The sequence below is a fragment of the Macadamia integrifolia genome, chromosome 11 (genome assembly GCF_013358625.1).
Source record: "Macadamia integrifolia cultivar HAES 741 chromosome 11, SCU_Mint_v3, whole genome shotgun sequence".
Taxonomy (NCBI): domain Eukaryota; kingdom Viridiplantae; phylum Streptophyta; class Magnoliopsida; order Proteales; family Proteaceae; genus Macadamia; species Macadamia integrifolia.
Genome location: NC_056567.1, coordinates 16,290,940 through 16,313,807, shown reverse-complemented (window position 1 = coordinate 16,313,807; position 22,868 = coordinate 16,290,940). Strand labels below are relative to the sequence as shown.

Here is a 22,868-nt window from a genome sequence, read left to right as displayed (position 1 = left end):
ACCCTCAACTTGAGAATTAGTTTTGCCACCAACTATGCCAACCACGTTACTCCTTTCCAAGGAAAATGAGTCATCAACCCTATCTCTTGGGCTGGGAATAAAGGAATGAGGATTCAAATTCCCATTCTTATCCAAACTTTCCATATCTCTTGCCCGTGTATTCACTTGCATATTCCGACTTTCCTTATTTTGTTATTTTCTTGGAGATCTTCTGGCCGAGTCGGTCCTAACCTGGCTCACTGAGTTGACTCTATCTTCCTCAAGGTAGGTCGCTCCCACAACCTCCACGACCCTATCCTTTTCATTTTGGCGAGCTTCCATTGCCTTCTTTTGCCAACACCCTGCAACTTGGTGCCCCACTCTTTTTGCAGTATCCACACCTATTCATACCATCTTCATATTCGATACTTTGCGAAAAACAAAATTCCTTCAATGAACCAGGTTCCTTGCGCTCCACTTGAATCATCTCGATTTGAATCGCAGACTCAGAATCATCCACCTCTACCAAGACTAGAGCAAAATGGCCTAACAGACCTTGTCAAGTCCTACAATCTATAGCCACCGGCCTTCCCACTACCTTAGCCATATATAATAACGCGTTCTCATGCCAATATTCCAAAGGGAAGATCTGGAAATCTTATCCAGGCTAACTTCGCTGCTGGAAGCTTTGCGTGCACATTGAAATCAGGTTGCTAACGTTGAAACAGGATAAATTGACCTCCAATCTTCACCGGACTTCGTCTCCAGACCTCCGCTATAGCTCCTTTTGATGCAAACTGGAAAATAATAAAGCCTGTACCCAGAGGATGCATAACAACCCTCTGTTGCAACTTCAAATTCTCTTTAATTGGCCTCCTTTCTGAGATCATCCAGAGCTGAGATTCCAAAGTTCGCCCGCCCAGTAAGAGAAAATCGAAACTTTTGGCAAACTGATTCATAATCTTTTTGAAGAATTATGATCCTGGTGATGTCACCTGCATGGATTGGCTCTCGAAGAGTAGCTATGTCTGGCCAACTCCCACCACCAACAATATTCACAAAGGACTTTTTTGGAGGTACATCAATGCGACCGTCCACTCCGCCGAAACAATTTGCCACCTGAGGCTCCATCACCGCAACCCCCTATCAATGTCCTCACGATCTCGTTCATCATCCTCTCCTTCACCTTCACGACTCACTTCTCCTCCCTCACCACACATCCTCTCCTCTGTAAAACCACTCTCAATTTCTCAAAATCATCTCAAATAAACTCAGTTACTATACTATCACTGGTAAATCATATTGAAATATCTTTCAGCTTGCTGTTTTGAACCATTTTTCCTAAGATATTATCGTCGGGAACTCTTGACAAAGCATTCATCCTCTCATCATTCGCATTCCTTGAAGAAAAAACCAACTTTTATATCTCCTCCTTCTCAGGCTATTTTTTACACTTCTCCTCCTCCATTGTCCCATATGTAATGATGTATGTGTATACAAACCTTTTCTATCCAAATCTATATGCTCGGCTTATGGTCTGCCTGTAAACAGATGGATTCCAAACAATATCAAGTATGACAACCCTTGGAGCTCCAATCAACTGTATATCTTCTGAACAAGCTGTGTTGCTTGCTGGGTCATTGAAGAGATTTATTGAGGACTGCTTCTGCTTTGAGTCAATATTTCCTTGCATCTGCAATACCTCCTTCCCTTTTGTCCAATTAAAATGTTCGTGAAGTTGTTCCTTTATGATCTTCAATGGTTCAATGTATTGACTGAAAACCAAAACCCTGTCCTTTGTTGGTTAATAAGTCAGAAGAGTTCCATGAGGAACATTGTTTCACTCCTCCATTTGGGTTGAGTCTCGTATTGTTTAAATATTTTTCAGAAATAGAATATGTTTTTCCAAATAAAGGATCCTTGATGTTCATCAATAAAGAAAGATGGACTGAAACTATGGCCACTTGATGTTCTAGCTCAAAGTTATTCGGTACTCCTTTATCTAGGAGTTCCGTTTGCAAAGAAGTTGGATATAAATAAACTCAAAATCTTCACACTGGTGTTGATACATTCTCTTTCTGAGCTCAGGAATGAAGTCCCACACAGTGGTTTCAGCAAAAGTATGTGAATAATGGGAATCAGCACCATCATCTAGGAAGTCAAACTCATTCAACATAGGCATCCCGATTATGTAACACCCTGGGTTTAGAACCCCTCAGTTCTGAAAGTAGAGTTTGGTGAGTTAGAACCCAAGGTTGGAAGTCCCTGGAGATAGAATTTGGGGTAAAGTGGCATAAGAAGGAAATGAGTGGAAGTGATACGAAATGGGAAAAATAGTGGAGGATGGATGTGGGGAAGGTCCTCTACAAGAGGGGATACCATTGGCTGAAGAATGGTTAGTAGGAAGGCCCACAACAGGTACCCGGTGGGATAGGCCCCTGCCAACCGGCCAGTCAGTTGCACTGGCAGAATATCCAGAAAACTGCATCTCTCCTGTGGGTCCCACCACTTAGCAGGGTTATTTTACCCACTCCTACCATTGATTAGGGCATAATTTTGGATCCTAATGCAATCGGTTACCTGTCAAACTCTACTTCCAATAATAAGTTGTTTAAACAGTAAGGAAAAATGGTTTTTTACAAAATGAATTTGCCAAGCTATATAAACAACAAGGTCGGCCATTTCTCTCCTTTTGAGGTTGCTGTGAAGTGCGGAGAAGAGAGAAGAGAAAGAGAAAGGAAGAGGAGAGGAAGGAAGAAGGGAAAGGGGGGTTGCTGCTGCTGCTGGCATACAGTTGCGGATGCTGCTTGCTATGCAAGCGGCTGCCTGTTGCTACTTGCAGTTGCTGCTGTTGCTGCACTCGCATGTGCAGCAAAGGGTGCACTGCAGCTGCTGCCCTCATACATGTATGGGTGGTGGTGTGCTGCTACACTGGTGGAGCTAGTACAAGGCTTCTCAACTGAAGACAGGGTGGTATCATATATGACATCAACTGGGAAAGTAAAAATCCTAACCCTAGCTTGTCAATTTTGAGTATGGTCGAAATTGGTTAAGGATAGTAAGAGCATGAATTCATCATTGGAAGTTGGGAATTTTGTGTGGGGACCCAGTACAATCTCCCACAATAAAGGCCCCAACTGTGGAGCTCAATTGGGACACGAATGGGTATAGAACTCTTTAGAAACCCTAAGCCATGGGGCTTTTGCCAATTAAATTAAATTTACCACAATTGAGTGTGAGATTAACCTCCACATAGTCCCAATTTAAGAGGGTGAAGTGTAACTCAGGTGTTGGAACTGCCTGGCAAAAATTTGCAGAGAGGGCAGGACTATTGGGCTGATAACAACCTATTCTGCTAGGGGAATCGGCCAACCGGTTGTGCCCTGACAGAACAGGTACAAAGGTGTTATGATGAAAGGGGTGAACCTTATTGCCTGTACTAGTGTTTACAACCTTACCCCACAAAGACTGAGCCAAATGAGGGCTAGTCCTAAGACCTACAGGGAAGGTAAAAGCTATGAAACAAGTTACGTTGGAAATGTCAGTATTGCCCTTACATGTGCCTGAGACTCCAAGCAGGTACTCTATGGGCTAGGGCAGTACATGCACATTTGGTATGGTAAATATGAACTAAATACATGTGAATTCATTTTAATAAACCAAAAGTAAGCTCAATGACTATGTATGTGGCTTGAACAAAGAACCTACAAATTAGATAGGTTGGAATGGAATACCAATTCGTCAGTGGATGTGAATCCCAGCATAGTAATTCAATAGAGGTATAGGGAAGAATAATGATAATTATGGAAATAACATTTTATATGTGTAAACTGATAATTTTAGGAACCTGATGTACACTTGGTGAGGACATGTGTGATCGGGAATTCATCGAAAGAACATCAGATTCGAGAAATTAGGTGAGTGGGTGTTTGGTTTATTTTATAGAGTGTTTTTTTGTATGTTTTGGTTTTGCTTGCACATGTTTAATGTGATGATATCGGTGTTTTGGTTTTATTTTATATAAAATTATATATTTTCACATGATGCATGTTTTCTTGACTTGGTGTGATCGAGACTTGTGGATGGTTCTTGTGGTAGTGGATGGTAGTCTGATCACCACACGTATTTATGCTTTCTATGGATCTTATATCGGTACTCTGATTAAGTAGCTAATTTGTACGGTGGGTTTTGGTTACTGCACTGCATCTGTGATCTTGGGTAAAGTCAGGCTGACTGGGTTGAGAATCCAGTGCCGCATACCTTAGCCATATTTTGGGCAGGGTGTGACAGATTACTAGAAAAGATTTGATGGGTTGGGTCTCTTCAAAGGGTGTTTAGCCTAAAACATTTAAAACACAATACACACAGAAGAAGAGATCAAGGTTTGTATAACACAAGTACATAAAGAGTCATCTGTAACTATCCAGTCCAAAATTTGTCCTAAACAGGAGGTAAATAGGTAGAAGGTGAAAGTTTGAAGATTTACAATATGGGGGAAGATAGACTTAATGTGATACCCTACTCTCTAAACCCGGTCTAATTTCCTGGTTGGTTCGATTTGGTCTTGCAGGACCTGAACCTAAGCGAGCCAAGGCAAGCACCTTATGGAACATGATGGCAAGGGTGACTCTGAACTTAGATTAGCCAGATGAGTTGGAGTCTATACCTAGTGAAGTCCATGTGCCCAAGCCATGCACTTGCACGTATCACCGGGCCATGTACGCATAATAAAGGTATATGGCCATATTCTATATTAAATGCGCACATTAACCAATTGTCGAGAGAGAAATACATGTCGGGGCCGAGCCCCATCGAAAATCCCAATGATTCGGCTAAGTTTTAGCTGATTAGTGGGTGGTCATGGATGGGTCGGACCCACTAGTGTGAACTACCACTCTAGTCCCTAGATATTTTGACCCAAGATTAAATAGCATTTATTACTTTTCTTCACCCTCATTTATTGTTTTACACGGTGGGTGAGAAAAGTAAAGAAGAGAGAGAAAAAGAAGAAAGAGAAGGGAAGAAGAAGGAAGAAAATGGGGACAAAGATAATCGTTACGCATCGCTGGGGTCAGATCCTTTGAATCCGACACCGGATTAGTGATCCTCATCTCGAGATCGATGATTTGAGGTAGTAAACACTGTATTTCTTATCCCTCATGAAACCCTAAGTGAAATCCTATGATTTGGGTAGGAATCCTTTAGATCTTGTCAATCTTTCTTGAGAATATGAATCTAAGGTTTAATAAATGACCGAAATGTTGTTTATGAAGGATTTAGAGGAAGAACTTGCAAGATTTGTGAAGCATTTGTTGATCTCTTGAGCTAAAGAGAAGATTTGAGGTTTTTGAAGTGTTCTTGAGCAAAGAAGTAAAACCCAAGCTTGGAACTTTGAATCGATCCTAGATCTATGTTGGAATCATGGTATGTAACCTTAGATTTGTAGAAAATGCGATTGAATCGACCCATGGTGGTTTCCCCAAGGTGGGATGAAGAATGAAAGTGAACAGTAAAATTTTGGTTCTGATTGATGGGTGCCCTAAAAGTGGATGGACCCACCAATCTGAGCCCGTCGGTCCAAGCAGAGCCCTTGGGTCAAGCGACGAGCAAGGAACGGTGGGCACCTGGCCTGCCGCTCCTGGCCCGTCGGTCCAGGCAAGGCCTCTGGGCCGATCGGCTAGCAAGGACCAGTGGGCACCTGGCCCACCGCTCCTGGCCTGTCGATCCAGGCAGTGTCCCTAGATTTATAGGTGAGTAGGGACTGGTGGGTGCCTGGCCCGCCACTTAACCTACCAATTTGACCCAATGGGTTCCGATTGGGCCCAAATTGGTCGGGCAACCTACTTTCATGATTCTAATATGTTGGGATCATCGTACTCCATTGGTTATGAGCCTAAAGTGAAGATATTAAGCTTAACCTCTTTTATGATAGGTTGTGCTAGAAATTTATGTCATCGAACACCGGATCTTCCTCATACCAAGGGTGAACTTCGTACACAACTAGGTAAGTGGGGAGAGGACATTGACTTTATTTTTAGAGTTTTTTTGCATTCATTCCATTATTTTTGTAGACTATCCATATCATCATTTCATTATTGTGTGTAGCCTAGTCCTTCTCGAATGCTATTTGCATGCATTGATGTATGCATTATGAAAATCATTTATGACTTGATATGCTGATATCTTTAATTGTTAAATGCTTACTTTTGCTTTGAGTTGTGAGATGGATGACTTTAAATTATTGAACATGACGTATTGCTAGATTAGAAGCCGTAAACGACTTGGACACAAATGCATTGGTGGCCCGTGGAATGGGACGCGGTGGTACTATGCAGTTGTACTATCTTATATAGAAGCATGCGGTTAGGAATGACATATCCCTGTGCTATGACCCTTCTCAGCAGGGGTTTAGGTGTTGGGTATATCACTTGGGGGAAGCTTGAGGTCGTGTACCAATGATGGCAGTTAGAAGTATGCCCGGCCGATCACTAGGAAGGTTGGCAACTTTGGTGATATAACAAGAGGGCTAATCGTACTGCTTTTAAATTAATATAGAGCAATGCCCATTTTATTTTAATTCAGGGTAAGGACCATTTTACTTTAATGCAGGGCAAGGCCCATTAACTTTTTTGGTACCCACGGCTGGCATTCTTCGGCAACCCATGGGCGTATCATGGGATGGGATTCGCGGCTCATACCAGGGGCATAAACACACTGTGGTTGTGAGTAGCACATGACCTATGACTTAGATGTGATGTTTAGGTGGTTTAAGATAATAAAAAGGGACTTGCATACATATCAATGCATTTGTATTGCGAATGATTGCTTGGTCTTTCTTTTCACTTACTGGGCTAGTGAGCTCGTCCCACGTGTACACCACTTTTAGATGATCTTGTAGGTTACCTGGCTGAGGAGTTAGAGGCAGGATCCACTATAAAGTTCTCAGTTGAAGACTAGTGGGTCTTAGAAGATCTTGGGCACAGGGCCGAGTGCCCTTGTGAGAGTTGTGTTGTGGAACAGCAACACTGATACCAATCCAGGATTCTTTTGATTATTTTATGATGCTATCCATTTTTTACTTTGGATGTTTAAGTTGTAATTCTTATTTATATATCACGCCTACGGGCCCACATGTATATGTACTATGTAATACAATTTGAGTATCAAGAGTATTGGGGTATTTACATGTATATACTTGTAAGACTTTCGCTGAAATATAAAAATTGATTTCTTTAGTTGTGGGTATGCTGTGTAGTGGTTATTGTATCATATGATCCTGACAGGTTTCGGGTTAACAGGTGTTAACTCAGTCACCGATCCAGTTTTGTGAGAACGGGATGTGACAGCGGTGGTATCAGAGTGTGATGCTCTACCACTCACAACATACAAGTTAGATCCCATAGAATCTATAATAGGACTTCGGGGTTGGGTAAATATAAAAGCTTTAAAGAACTAAAACATGTAATAAGATGAAAAGTCTACATTCTTGCATTCTATTGCATGCATGAGAGGTAGAACTTAAATAGATTAACAAAGAATCAACTGACCAATTCCATAAACCATGATTAAAATTTTGACAAAATTTGGGCAGCATAATGGCGCTATATTGAAATTCCAATTTTTTTATAGAAAAAGTCATTTGATAATCACATACAAAAATATAATCACAAAAGAAGGGTAACAAACACTTTCACCACCAAACCACAAACAATAAATCAAAGCTAATAAAACTTATCCCAGAATTTCAAATATCCACATAAATACCTTTCCAAGTCCCCAACCATAGAAATGTACCCAAATTACAACCACCATAGAATCATTATCATCAGATAGAGAAAGAGAAAAGAGAGATAAGGCCAGAAAGGAGGAAAGTAGAGGAGGATCTGTCGCTTCATCAATCGTCATTGGGAGCGGTGGATAAACTTCCCCGCTTGGGCCGTAATTTGCAATGAAATTGGTAGTCATAAAAGTCTAGCTAGTCATTTATCAGGACCACCTCCCTTTGCACTCGACAGAAACCAGTGGTGATACCCTTGGAAACATTATCCAAGTCCTCTGCTAGGATCTGGAAATCCGTCTCCAACCTCCCCAACCTGGGCGACACTCTCCTCAACGTGCTTCGAAATATTATCTTGCCCCTTTTTCAGGGCACTAATACTAGCCATCAATTTTTGAAAATCAAAAGCCTCACCTGAAGGTGGTGGAGCTCTAAATGCGGATCAGCAGCTTGAGACTTTAAGGGCTCCTCCTCGAGGATCTCATTCTCATCAATCTCCTCCTCATCTGGATGAGGAATATAGTCCTCATCTGGATGAGGAATATAGTCCTCATCCTCCTCATTAACATACTCTCCCTCCATGTCCACTGGCCCTTGTTCTTTCTCCTCCTATGGTGCAGCCATCGACACTGGAAACCCCATCCTCCTTAAGTTCTCTCTAGTGAACTTGTCTCCTGGATACTTTCCCTTCTCACCCAACAAATCCACCTGGAAGTACTCGAAGACCTTGGTGAGTGATCTTCTATAGGGGAAATCAGAATCATTGGGGTGAGCAATGTGATACTCCATGGTTTTCATCATAACGTAGGGGAGGCAAAGTTAGGGAGCACCCTCTTCCAAGGCCACAAAAATGCAGTAGGCTATGTAGGCGGTCATGAAACTTACCTGGTTCTTGTGACCTGCTCTAGGGAGCATGTTATACTGGGCCAAGCAGGAAAACACAAGAGCGTCTGCATCATAGGCTGTCTCGGACACAAATAGTCTCATAGATGCCTTCTTGCATCTCAACACTCAAGTCTGACCCCATAGCCTTGATCCTTGGGGGATTGTAGAAATGGGCACCCTTAGCTGAGATACCCAAGATTCCTGCCAATAGATCCATAGTCAGGACGATGTTTACTCCCTTCACCAAACTGGTGAGAGAGTACTCCCCATTCTCATAGGAGGCCTCCAAGTTGCAATAAAAGTATCGGATAAGGTCCTCTTAGCATGGACTATCGGCATGGTGCATGGATTGCCAACCCAGGGCTGTGAATTTCTCCATCATCTGATAAGCTATAAAATCCTTAGTCACCACGGAATTTTCCATCATGACTGACCTTTTAGAGAAGATGGACAAGGCCACGGTTGTCTCGGGGCTGTGGAATAAACTCTCATCAAAGTCTGTCGGATCGACAAAGGGGCCCCTTACGGGTCGGACCCCCGATGAAGAGGAACTAGGGGTTAAATTCCTCCCTCGGGATGCAATGGTCTTCCTCCTTTTGGAGGAGGAGGCTGCCTTCTTGTCCTTCCTGGATGACTTTCTGAAAGCACCAAGGAGATGTGTAAGTTTAAATGAACAAAAGAGTATGAAGATAATGGGATAAGCAATGTTATAAAAGGGGGGGGGTGAAATGAACCCTATGAGAAGTGACATGAATGAAAGGACCCCAAAGTGCATGTACAAATATCAACATGCAATGATATTAAGGGATGAACTTAGAAAGAAATAAAAGAATATGTACTAAGGAAGTGTATGGGTGTGAGAACTTACTTAATGCCAAATGTAGTCGAATGGGAAACAATAAGCAAAATCATGACTAGAGGTCAAAACAAATTGGAAAATGGGGATGGAAACCTTGATACAGTAACTTGAAGAAAATGGAAGTTATACATTGAGCGGACATGAGCCAATCATAGCGGAAAATGAGTATATGCCTACAAAAGAATGAATCAAATTATTTAAAAGGTAAGTGATAGAGGATGGACATAGTGGCATTGTCATTCATAAGAAAAAAAAATGAAGAAAACCCCCAAATTCCAAGGATTTTGACCATAAAGGGGTAAATGTGTATCAAAAGGAAGAAAAACCCATGCATACACGAATGGAAATGACTTCTCTACTAATATATGTGTGCATTGAGAGTGAAAAATAGCATGGTAACCATCAATTTGCAATAAAGAAGAAAAATGTGAAGGAAACCCTAAAACAGAGAAACTAGGGCAAAGAATTTGAGATTTCTATCTATAAATCGGTCAATCAAGGCCAACAAATCATGGGAAGCATGAATGAATCATCACATTATCAAGAAAACAATATTTCATGGAGCAAATGAAGTATATGATGAGATTATGAGTTTCTATAATGAAAGAATACCGAAAAACATCATTCACAAAGAGAAAATAGAGAAAAGGGAACTTACTTGAGTATTTGAGAAGATGAAGAAGAGATGAACGCCGCTTTGTGAGTGAGATTGCGAGTTGAAGCATTGGAACGGACCCTCAAATCGCCCTAGCTCTAAGTTTGGAGAGAATAAAGGAAAGAGTGGGAAAAATAAGGGTTTTAAAACCCCTTTTAGGTCTCTCGGTCGCGACTGGAGGGCCCTAGCTTGACCTTGCCCATCAGTTTTGGCCGTCGGTTTGGGTATCAAGGCCTAGAAAGACCTGAGTTTGGAATTTTTTGTATTCCGTGCCTTGTGGGCCCCAATTATACACTAATAGGGGTGTTTTTCTGCGTAGTTAAGCATCATTGTGAGACCAAACTATGTATTGAATAAATAGTTACGGGTGCATTTGATCATGTGGTGTGGTGCATCAATGTAACCTATGATATAAAAATGCAATTGATTGTGAATATATATACAAATGTTGTGGCAATCAATCAATGCTTACATTTTGGAATAATCCAGGTACAAAACACCATGGTACGCACCAAATCCAGTGGTCGTGCCCATGGTACCTCTCATGGTTGACCACCCATTTTTTGTGGACCTCGACCCGTGGGGCAATCCTCACATCCACAACCACAAGTGGATCATGATCCGGAGGAAGTTTAGGGTAACCCACCCGTGAATGAAATTCTGGGTCCCCCATATGTCATCACTAATGGTGATGTGGCGACCCTTATACAATAGTCGCAACGGGCTTTTCTGCAGCAACAATACTTGAACCCTACTCTACAGGGTCAGCCTCCTAGAGGGTTTACTACACAGGACCCCTCCCGTAGGGTTAGGTATTGGAGTGCAATTCGGAGGAACACCGCCTGGGGTTATACCTTAAGATCAACTGGGAAGTACCCCTCCGATTCCACCATATGGTACTCCACCATTCATGATGCCTCCACCCTACCCATACTATCCGGCTTATCCACCTTATCATCCACCATCTACCACTACAGCAGAGGTGGTGGAGTCTTTTAAGAATTACATGCCACCCATCTTCTCCAAGGTGGGTAATGACCCATTGGAGCTGGATCGATGGATCCAAGAACTAGAGAAAGTATTTGATATTGTAGAGTGCACAGAGACATAAAAGCTTATCTATGCAGGGTCGCAACTATGGGTGTCAATTTCAAACCGAAACCAAATACCAAAATCGAAACCAAGCTGAATTAACCGGACCAAAACCGAATCGAATTTATTCAGTTCAAATTCGGTTTGAATATGTGAGTATGCTATTTGGTTCGGCTTGATTTCGGTTTAGGGTGTCAGAATCATCGGTTCGAACCGAAACCAAACCAAATTTTCTCTTATCATTCAAGAGTGTTTTTTGCAAACTCTTTTTTTGATGTGGCAAGTGTTTTTTGTAATTTATCATCACATATTTACAAGCTAAGATAATTTTGGAGTTAGCAATGGCTATAAGGCCCATAACTTGGGCCCCTTATGGCCTTTGGTCTATCACAGTCATGGTTCAAAAGTGGAACCGTTTTCATAACCGAATTAAATTTGAGGTATAAAATCGAATTAAAACTGCATATAAGAATCGAATTGGAATCGAAACCAAACCGAGCCGAATTGAATCAGTTTGAGTATCTAAATATGAAATCTAGTCAATTCTTGGTTCGATTATGGTCCACCTTATTATCATTTGGAACTAAATCGAAACCGAACAGAATAGTCAAAACTGAACTGATTACACCCTTAGTTGCAACTTAGAAATGAAGCTGATTCTTGGTGGAAAGCTTCCATGCCTATATTGATGGAAACTCACTCAGAGCCTACTTAGGAAAAATTCAAGGAGTTGTTCTTATCAAATTATTATCCAAAGAGCTTCAGAGACCGCAAAGAGGCGGAGTTTATGGCACTAACTCAAGGAAGCAAAACTGCTCTGGAGTATCAGCAGCGGTTTGAAAGTTTATTCTATGTTGCTCCTTGCCATATGAAGTTGGCTAAAGAAAAAGCCCAGAAATTTCTAAAGGGGTTGAAGACATCTATTGGTACAGTGTTGGAGGTGTTAGGCTTAACTGATTATCCACAAATTGTGCAAAATGCCAAGACAATGGAAGATAAGCAAATGGGAGAGCCACCCCTTACACCGGGACTGTGAAAGAGGGCAAACCCATATGCTAATTCAGGTAGCCTGAGCAAGAGCTTTCATGGGTCATACTCTTATGGTCCCTCTTATCTATAGCCTTACAGGCCATCGGGTTGTCCTTCCCGACCCGCTAGTGGATCGGGCACTACATCTTTCCGCCTTAACACTAGTGTGGTTCCTATGGCCCCGTGACCCCCTTGTCCTCTAGCTGCACCAGAATCAGTACAGAGAGCTCCCACTCTAGTTTAGGCAGCACTAAATCGATGCTATAATTATCATTCGTGCGGGTACTTCGCCAAGGATTACTGGTAACCAACAGTGGCACCACCTAATTGGCCCCCTGTCTATAGACCTGCATTGACTCAGGGAAACTAGCCTTAGGGAAGGATGTATGCCTTAACAGCTGAGGAGGTCGAAGCCAGTACTGAAGTAGTAGCAGGTATACTTTAAATTAAAAGATTTTGGTGATAAATTTTGAGTAACCTGTTATACTTATATGCAATGCAATGATAGGTGTCTTATCTGTATCAGGTATACCTGCATATGTCTTGTTCGACTCTGGGGCTTTGCATTCATTTGTGTCTAAGAGATTTTCTAAGAAACTTAATGTGCCATCTGAGACCTTAGAATGCAAGTTAGTGGTTAGCACACCAACAGGCATGGTAGAATAGTTGAAAGAAGTGCGTGGGTTGTGTTCAGTTGAGATTAATGGAAAGAAGTTGGATGCCCAGCTTATCAAATTCAACTTGCGGAATTTTGACGTCATTCTGGGCATGGATTGGTTGTTAGCTCATCGAGCAAATTTGATGTGTGCTGAGAAACAAGTTAAGTTGAAGGATGACGAAGGAGTAGAGCTTGTGTATCAAGTTGAAAGGTAAAGGGGATCTAGAAAGACCATCATCTCTGCATTGTAGGCGATGAAGTTACTACAAGATTGATGTCAGAGCTACCTTGCATTAGTACTAGATGTGGATGTGAAAATTACACCACTGGAGGAATTAGAGGTATTCAAGAAATTCCCTGATGTCTTCCCAGATGATCTACCCAGCTACTGCCTAACAGAGAGCTGGAGTTTGCCATTGATCTGATTTCTGGAGTTGCCCTAGTGTCTAAAGCTCCGTATAGAATGGCATAAGTCGAATTAAAAAAGCTACAGATATAGTTGCAAGATTTGTTGAAAAAGGGGTTTATACGCCCAAGTGTCTCACCTTGGGGTGCACCATTCTTATTTGTCAAGAAGAAGGATGGTAGTCTGCGTATATGCATCGATTACCGGGAACTGAATAAGTTGGCCATTAAGAACTGGTATCCATTGCCATGCATCAACAACCTATTTGATCAACTGCAAGGTGCTAAAGTGTTTTCAAAGATTGATCTTAGATCAGGTTACTACCAACTCAAAATTAAGAGCAGTGACATACCAAAGACAACTTTTGGAACCCTATATGGTCATTATGAATTCTTAGTGCTGTCTTTCGGGCTAACTAATGCACTGGCTACTTTTATGGATTTAATGAATCGAGTATTTCACGATGTTCTTGATAAGTGGGTCATCATTTTCAATGATGACATCTTAATTTACTCAAAGTCAGAAGAAGAACATGTAAAACACCTTAGAATAGTACTATAGAGACTAAGAGAGTAGCAATTATATGCCAAATTTAGGAAATGTGAATTTTGGCTCAAGCAAGTAGGATTCCTAGGACATGTGGTGTCTAAGAATGGGATCGAAGTGGACCTAGATAAAGTGAAAGCTATCATAGAGTGGGAGGCACCCAAGAATGTAACAGAGATCAGAAGCTTCTTGGGCTTAGTAGGCTACTACCGGTGCTTCATCGAAAATTTTTCTTGAATTTCGGTGCCAATGACTAAGTTGACCAGGAAAGGTGTAAAGTTTGAGTGGTCAGAAGAATGTGAAAACAGCTTCTAAGAGTTGAAGAAGTGGTTTGTGTCAGCTCTTATATTGACCATTCCAAATGGTACAGGTGGGATGAAAATCTATACCAATGCATCCAAGATCGGGTTGAGCTGTGTTCTCATACAAAATAGCAGGGTGGTAGCATTTGCATCCAGGCAACTTAAGGAGTATGAGAAGAATTACTCCACTCATGATTTAGAATTGGCAGCAGTCATATTTGCTTTGAAGATCTGACATCATTATTTGTATGGGGAGAAGTGTGAGATATACAATGATCACAAAAGCCTTAAGTACTTCTTCACCCAACGAGATTTAAATATGAGGCCGAGAAGATGGCTTGAGCTTATAAAGGACTATGATTGTGATTTTCAGTATCACTCGGGTAAGGCTAATGTGGTGGTTGATGCTCTAAGTCAGAAGGCTTAGACTGTATCACTTTCGTACTTAGCTGTAAGGCCACAATTGATACAAGAGTTGATATTGATGGATGAAATCCTTCTATACGAAGGAGCCAACTTAGACCTTCAACATCAACCAGATGATGTTAAGCATTTGACTATATCCTTGACAGCCTTACAGGTACATCCATCTGTCAGACAAGAGGTGATAGCGAAACAATATTTGGATATGGAGCTGCAAAGGATCAAGCTAAAAATTCAAGAGTAGACAATGAATGACCCTGGTTTCACAATAGCTAATGATGGGGCATTACTATTTCGGGACTGGTTGTGTGTGCCCGATACATGGAGACACAGGACAAGATTGTGAAGGAGGCACATAATTTAGAATATTCACTTCATCTCAGAAGTACAAAGATTTACAAAGATCTTAAACAAAGCTATTGTTGGCCAGTAATGAAGACCACTATTGCCTTGTATGTAACACAGTGTCTTGTGTGTCAGAAAGTCAAGGTGGAACGACATCGACTGTATGGCACTCTTCAACCACTCCCTGTACTAGAGTGGAAGTGGGATAGGATCACCATGGACTTTGTCACATGGCTACACCATACACCCAAGGGAATGGATGCAATTTGGGTGGTAGTTGATAGGCTTACCAAGACTGCTAATTTTATCTCGATCAGAACCAATTACTCCATGGACAAGTTAGCCCAACTCTATATGAATAACATAGTCTGTTTACATGGAATACCAATAAGCATTGTGTCAGATAGAGACCATAGATTCACATCTAGATTCTAGAAGAGTATCTAGCAAGCATTGGGGACACAAGGGAATCTGAGTACTATTTCCATCCTTAGATCGATGGGCAATCAGAACGAACCATACAAATACTGGAAGACATGCTTAAGGCCTGTGCAATAGAAATGTGTGGCAGTTGGGAAGAATACCTACCTCTTATGGAGTTTGCCTATAATAATAGCTATCAAACCACAATTGGGATGGCTCTATATGAGGCATTATATTGCAGAAAGTGCAGAATGCCTCTATATTGGGAGAAAGTTGGTGAGCGATGGATGATTGGACCAGAAATGATACAGATAACGTGTGACAAGGTCGATGTCATTCGAGAAAGGATTAAGTCAGCACAATCACTCCAAAAGAGCTACATAGACAACCGCAGGAAAGACATTGAATTCTAAGAGGGGGAGAAAGTGTTCCTCAAAATCTCTCCTACCAAAGGGTTGCATAGATTCCATAGGAAGGAAAACTAAGTACGAGGAACATTAACCCATCTGAAATCTTGGCTCGAGTTGCCTCCGTAGCATATATGTTTGCTCTTCCACCTTCCCTCAGCAATGTTCACAATGTGTTCTATGTGTCTATGCTGAAGTGGTACGTCCATGATCCATTACATGTGCTGTCCATGGGACCTAAATATTTAGAAGCTGATATGACCTACGAGGAATAGCCTGCTGAAATCCTAGACCAAAAAATAAAGACTCTTCTCCATCGCTTTTGTGAAGGCTCGATGGGCCAATCATTCACTTGAAGAAGCATCTTGGGAGAAAGAAGATGACATCCAATCTGAGTATCCTCATCTTTTCTGACTACAAGGTACTATAATTTCGAGGACAAAAGTTTTGAAAAGGGGGGGGGTAATGTGATACCCTACTCTCTAAACCCGGTCTAATTTCCCGGTTGGTTCGATTTGGTCTTGTAGGACCTGAACCCGAGTGAGTTGAGGCGAGTACCTTATGAAACATGATGGCAAGGGTGACTCTAAACTCAAGTTGGCCAAATGAGTTGGAGTCAGTGCCTAGTGAAGTTCGTATGCCCAAGCTGTGCACTTGCACATATCACCGGGCCATGTTCACATAATAAAGGTACGTGGTCATATTATTTATTAAGTGCGCATATTAACCAATTACCGAGAGAGAAATACATATCAAGGTCGATCCCTGTCAAAAATCCCAATGATTCGGCTAAGTTTTGGCTGATTGGTGGGTGGTCATAGATGGGTTAGACCCACCAGTGTGACCTACCACTCTGGTCCCTAGATATTTTGACCCAAGTATAAATAACATTTATTACTTTTCTTCACCCTCAGTTATTGTTTTACACGATGGGTGAGAAAAGTAAAGAAGAGGGAGAAAAAGAAGACAGAGAAGGGAAGAAGAAGGAAGAAAATGGGGAAAAAGATGATTATTGAGCATTATCGGGGTCAGATCCTTTGAATCCGACACTGGATTAGTGATCTTCATCTCGTGATCTACAATTTGAGGTGAGTAAAGACTGTATTTCTTAAACCCTCATGAAACCCTAAGTGAAATCATATGATTTGGGTAGGAATCCTTTAGATCTTGTTAATCTCTCTTGAGAATGTGAATCAAAGGTTTAATTAAGGACCTACATGTTGTTTATGAAGGATTTAGAGGAAGAACTTGTAAGATTTGTGAAGCATTTGTAGATCTCTTGAGCTAAAGAGAAGATTTGATGTTTTTGAAGTGTTCTTGAGCAAAGTGATAAAACCCAAGCTTGGAACTTTGAATCGATCCTAGATCTATATTGGAATCATGATATGGAACCTTAGATTTGTGAAAAATGCGGTCGAGTCGACCTGTGGTGGTTTCTCCAAGGTGGGATAAACAATGGAAGTGAACAGAAAAATTTTGGTTTTGATTGTTGGGTGCCCTGAAAGTGGATGGACCCACCAATCTGAGCCTGTCGATCCAGGCAGAGCCCTTAGGTCAAGCGACGAGCAAGGACCAGTGGGCACCTGACTCGTCGGTCCAGGCAGTATCCCTATATCGACATGCAAACAGGAACTGGTGGGTGCCTGGCCCATCGCTTGACCTACCAATCCGACCCTATGGGTTCCGATTGAGCCCAAATTGGTTGAGCAATTTGCTTTCATGATTCTAAATACGTTGGGATCATCGTACCCCATTGGTTATGAGCCTAAAGTGAAGATATTAAGCTCAACCTCTTTTATGATAGGTTGTATTAGAAGTTCATATCATCGAATGCCAGATCTTCCTCGTACCAAGGGTGAACTTCGTACACAACTAGGTAAGTGGGGAGAGGACATTGACTTTATTTTTGGAACATTTTTTCATTCATTCCATTATTGTTGCAAACTAGCCATGTCATCATTTCATTATTGTGTGTAGCCTAGTTATTCTCAAATGCCATTTGCATGCATTGATGTGTGCATTATGAAAATCATTCATGACTTGATATGCTAATATCTTTAATTGTTAAATGCTTACTCTTGATTTGAGTTATAAGATGGATGACTTTAAATTATTGAACATGACACACTGCTAGAATAGATGCTGTAGTCGGCTTGGACACGAATGAATTGGTGGCCCGTGGAATGGGATGCGGTGGCACTATGCGGTCATCCTATCTCATATATGAGCATGTGGTTAGGAATGACATATCCTTGTGCTATGATGTTACACCCCACCTCCACTCACCTGAAGCCTAGTGACATGGACACCCACAAGTGTTCATAATCCATCCAGGATCTACGATGCAGTACTTTAAGTGTATAAAATTATGAAATGATTCTAGATCACAAAATAATAATAAGAATTAAATATACATGACTAGTGGAGTCTAATAGTATTTGTCATATTTAACAAAAATTTTTTGTAGCAGAATATTAATTATAGTTATGCTCTTAGGGCTACATTTGATATGTAAACAAAAGGATCAAAAGGGAAGATAATACTGTCATCCTTAGCATGCTTCAAAAGCACAATCATCATATACACAACCATCCTCGTGTATGACCAGCTCCTCATCACAAAGGTCACCTCTGTAGAGGGCCAGCTCCTCAGCCACAGTCTCTGAAGGATTCCCTGGATCTACATCTAAAAAGGGGGCAACAACATGGGTGAGCTTCCATGAAGCCCAATGAGGGGTGCACACAAACATCCACAACAAATCATGAAATAAAATAATATAAATTCCCAACCAAACCAATATGAATACATTTATATGAATGCAATGCCATGATCTGGATTATTAGCAAACAAACCTAATCAATAGATTCTAAGTCCAAAGTGGGTATTAGTGCTACTACAACATAGGTGGTATCCTCAGTCATGAATGTTTGTTATCGATCCCCAAGGATACAAGCTAGTTACGAGTCAGGAGCATACTGGTCCCTACATGGTTTCTTCGATACCCAGTAAGCCCCTATTAATAATCCCCCATAATACCACTACATCGAATCCAACATCGCATGTAGGGCATACCCACCACCGAATCCAACATTGTGTGTGGGTTTGTCATGACGTTGGCATCTATGCACCTCAGTCACCAAAAATCGTCCCCAACTTTGAACCGTCGAACGGTAGGATTAGCCAATATGTAAACCCCTATTGGCAAGGGTTGTAGTACCCAGGTAGTTATCCTAGCCCAATGCATTCTAACATGCCACGCCACATTACAATCACACTCACACACCCCGTGGGCATACAATGCTGGAACCAACCTTCGGCTACCCTGTACCCCACACTCACACACCATGGGCGTGCGGTGCCGGAACCAACCTTCGGCCATCCTGCACCATAATCTCTCCAACACACATTCAAACACACATGCACACACATTCACCCTAGGCATGCAGTGCCAGAACCCAACCTTTGGCTACCTTGCATCTTAGTCACACACACACACACACTCAATTCACAACTCATATCATTATGCGACATACACATCCAACACAAGTAATAAGCTTATAATATGCAATTAACATGCTCATAAACATATGTATCGTAACATAAAAATTTTATATAATAAAATCACACAAATCCCCTCACCTGGTGTCTTAGGTGATGATGGACAGCCGATGGCCTTGCGCCACGTCGTCTCGTCACCTCTTGGTTTATACCTACAAGGGGTCGGGCCTTATGGCAAAATAATCCAATTTTGACCAAGGCTAAAATGGCCCCCCTTGTGTGGAAATGGATCCTTAATTTGAGTGGGGCCTTCCGAAGGTGTTTCAAGTGTGTGGGCCCCACCTTATATATTTTGCTAATAAGGCTGGGGAATTTTCCTGGGAAATGTGATGGCTTGACTAACCTTTTCTTCTGCGCTCAAAAACCCTTCCAATTTTTGAGGCATGAGTAGCAGATGTAAGTGGGGTCATCCTTCCCTTCCTAGCAAAACACGGCTACTACCCAGTATTCATTGGTACTGGTGTCCTCCGGTGCCCCATCTGTACATTTAAAATGGAAAATTTTATGGCGCAGTTATAACAGACGACCCTTCCCAGCAGGGGTTTAGGTGTTGGGTATGTTACTGGGGGAAAGCACGAGATTGTATACCAATGGTGGAGGTTAGAAGTATGCCCAGCCGATCACTATGACGTCGATAACTTTGGTGATATAACAAGAGGGAAAATCGTACTACTTTTAAATTAATGCAGGGAAGGACCCATTTTAATTTAATGTAAGGCAAGGCCAATTTACTTTTCTGGTACCTATGGCTGGCCTTCTCCGGCAACCCTATGGGTGTATCGCGGGATGGGGTTCGTGGCTCTTACCTGGGGCATACGCGCACTGTGGTTGCAAGTAGCACATGAACTATGACTTAGATGTGATGTTTAGGTGGTTTAAGATAATAAAAATGGACTTGCATATATATATATATATATATAGGTGCATTTGTATTTTGAATGATTAATTGGTCTTTCTTTTCATTTACTGTGCTAGTGAGCTCATCCCATGTGTATACCACTTTTAGATGATCTTTCAGATTACCCGACTAAGGAGCTAGAGCCAAGACCCACTGTGGAGTTCCCAGTTGAAGACTGGTGGGTCCAAGAAGATCTTGGGCATGGGGCCGAGTGCCCGTGCAAGAGTTGTGTTGTAGGACAGCAACATTGATACCAAACCGGGATTCTTTTTAATTATTTTATGATGTTATCCCTTTTGTACTCTGGATGTTTAAATTGTAATTCTTATGTATATATGATGAGCACATTTATATGTGAAATCTAGGGTAGTAAAACATGCATTTTACATATTTAGAATGGAGCTACCTTGGGTTTTACTCTCTTTTTGCAGGTTTTATATTTTCAAGGCCTTAAGGACTATCGGGCACTATATCTTCAATTTTACACGTAAAGAGGTCCTATTTCTTTTCATGGTTACGAAGAGGACGAAATTCTGAGCAAGATGGACATGTTCAATTAAAAGTACACATTCCTTTGGTCACCCGTACAAATGATTATTCTTTTCGGGCCAGAAAAAGAATAATGGATCAGAACTAAATCGAGATGCAGAACCAGCCCGTTTGCAATTGTCCCAGAGGTACAAGGAATACTCCAAATGCCAACAAGGATCGATGGACCACATCCTTAAGTGATTAAAGATTTGTTTTTGGTAACAACAACTACCTAGCTTAGTTGGTGAGCTATGGTGTACAAAATTCCCTTGCTCACCAAAAGGTCTCAAGTTCGAATCTCATGGTTGTTTTTTTTAGAGAATTTGTTGAAGATTTCCTGCTTTTCACTCACTTAAAGCACTAAGGGCATGGAGGGGATTTCCACATCAAGTTAGAAGCAAGCAAAATCGTGGAAGCAAGAAGAGAAGAAAAAGAAAAAAAAAAAGGAAAGCAAAATCGTGGAAGCAAGAAGAGAAGAAAAAAAAGGAAAGAGAAAAAAAGGGGAGAACCAAAAATTGTCCAAATCTTCTCTCTCCTCCACATCATCACCAAATATTGTTCAAATCACACAAAGAAGAAGAAAATCGTCCCTAGGAGAGAGAAAAAGAAGAAAAAAAAATTAGGAAAAAAAAAGGAAAGAAAATAAGCAAAAAAAAATTATAGGAAATTTATTTCTCTCTTCTCTCTCCTCCACCTTAGCACTTTTGGACTCAAAAGATCTCACAATCAATTGTGGGTTTCTCTCTTTTAAGAAAGAGAAAATTGTTACCCTACCTCTCCATTCCCTATAAATACAACTCATGTAAGAGGAAGAGGCACAATTCATTCTTCTTCTAGTTTTTTTTTAGTTGCTCTCTCTTTCTCTTGCTCTCTCTTTAGTTCTAGTTCTTCTCTATTTTTGCTTTAATCACTTTTGTAATAGTTTTTTTATGTCAATTAATGCAAGTACTCTTTTATTTTTATTCAGCCTTTTTATGTTTATGATTTATGCAATTGAATTGTAATTTTTTAAGTTATAGTTCTAGGCTTAGATCTAGGTGACAAGATCACGAGCCGTGGAGCAAATTTTTTTTTTCAAGTTCAAGCATTGATTCAAGTAAGTAGGTTCCTTCAGTAGTCTTCTCTCCCCCCTCTCATTCCCTCTTCTGACTACCATTTCTTTCTTAATTTAGGATTTTTATTTTCAGTCGTTACATTATTGTTATCCCTTTCCCCCAAGGTTCATGGCTAGTGTATGTGTTGGCTTTGCCCCTCCTAGCCATAGAACCATCAATTTATTGCTTTTATTTTAATTGTCTCCCTTTCCCTAAAGCCAAGTAGAGTAACCCTTGTAAGAGTGACTCTCTGGTCAAGTAGGGAAGCTCATATTATGATGCATCCCTCGGGCTAAGTAGAGAAACCTACTTGTGAGTCTCTCTCTAGCTTCATCCTCTTTCTTTTACTTTATTTTTATTTCAGCATTTTTTCCTTTATTTATTTATTATTATTATTTTTTTAATTGCGTGGGTTGTTTATTTTTAGTTATTTATTTATTTAATTTTAATTGCGTGGCTTGCGTCTTTAAATTCTTAGATGACGAATGGTTAGGACGTTATTTTAGATACATATGTTTAGGACGGTAATTAGAATTAGATCACAACTATTAATCGGTTCACTTTCGCATTATTAAAAGAGATAAAAAAATAAAGTGGTTGCTCTCCCTGTGTTCAACCCATAGCTACACTGATCCGTATGCTTGCAGTTACATTTTAAATCTCAAACAGATACATAGCCAAAAAATTTTTAGTGCAAGTGCATGTACCTTTACGATGAGCAATTGGTAAGTCATTTGGGACAGGAGGGATTGGAGCTTCACCAGAGGAGGGCAGCAATGGAGGTAGGGAATCAACTAGAGTAATAGTATCACCACTGGGCTTTCGAGGCTACTTCCGACACTGATAAACCTGTAGAGGAGGTGGGACACTGGCACTAGGGGTATTAGGGAAAGGAATGAGTGTAGGGATAGGACGTGGAGCTCGAGAAGTCCACTCAGTCCCGGGCTGGGATGCATGGGAAGGAAAAAAGGGTGTGCCTTAAAAAAAGGACACATCAAAAC

The 22,868-nt window shown here is 41.1% G+C and overlaps 1 protein-coding gene across 1 annotated transcript; it reads left to right on the top strand.

The window, feature by feature from the left end:
• The first annotated feature begins 2,622 nt into the window (after positions 1–2,622).
• LOC122092939 lies at positions 2,623–20,480 on the top strand. Its single transcript, XM_042663238.1, has 3 exons — positions 2,623–2,979; positions 3,823–3,896; positions 20,351–20,480. The coding sequence occupies exons 1-3, from the start codon at positions 2,623–2,625 to the stop codon at positions 20,352–20,354; spliced, it is 435 nt and encodes a 144-aa protein (XP_042519172.1). The 3' UTR covers positions 20,355–20,480.
• The last annotated feature ends 2,388 nt before the right edge of the window (positions 20,481–22,868 follow it).

What these genes read in the sequence shown, in the direction of transcription:
- LOC122092939 (XM_042663238.1), top strand. Translation starts at nt 2,623, where the DNA reads ATGAATTTGCCAAGCTATATAAACAACAAGGTCGGCCATTTCTCTCCT. An exon ending in ATATGACATCAACTGGGAAA is followed by an intron (nt 2,980 to 3,822) that starts GTAAAAATCCTA and finishes TGATAATTTTAG; the next exon opens with GAACCTGATGTACACTTGGT.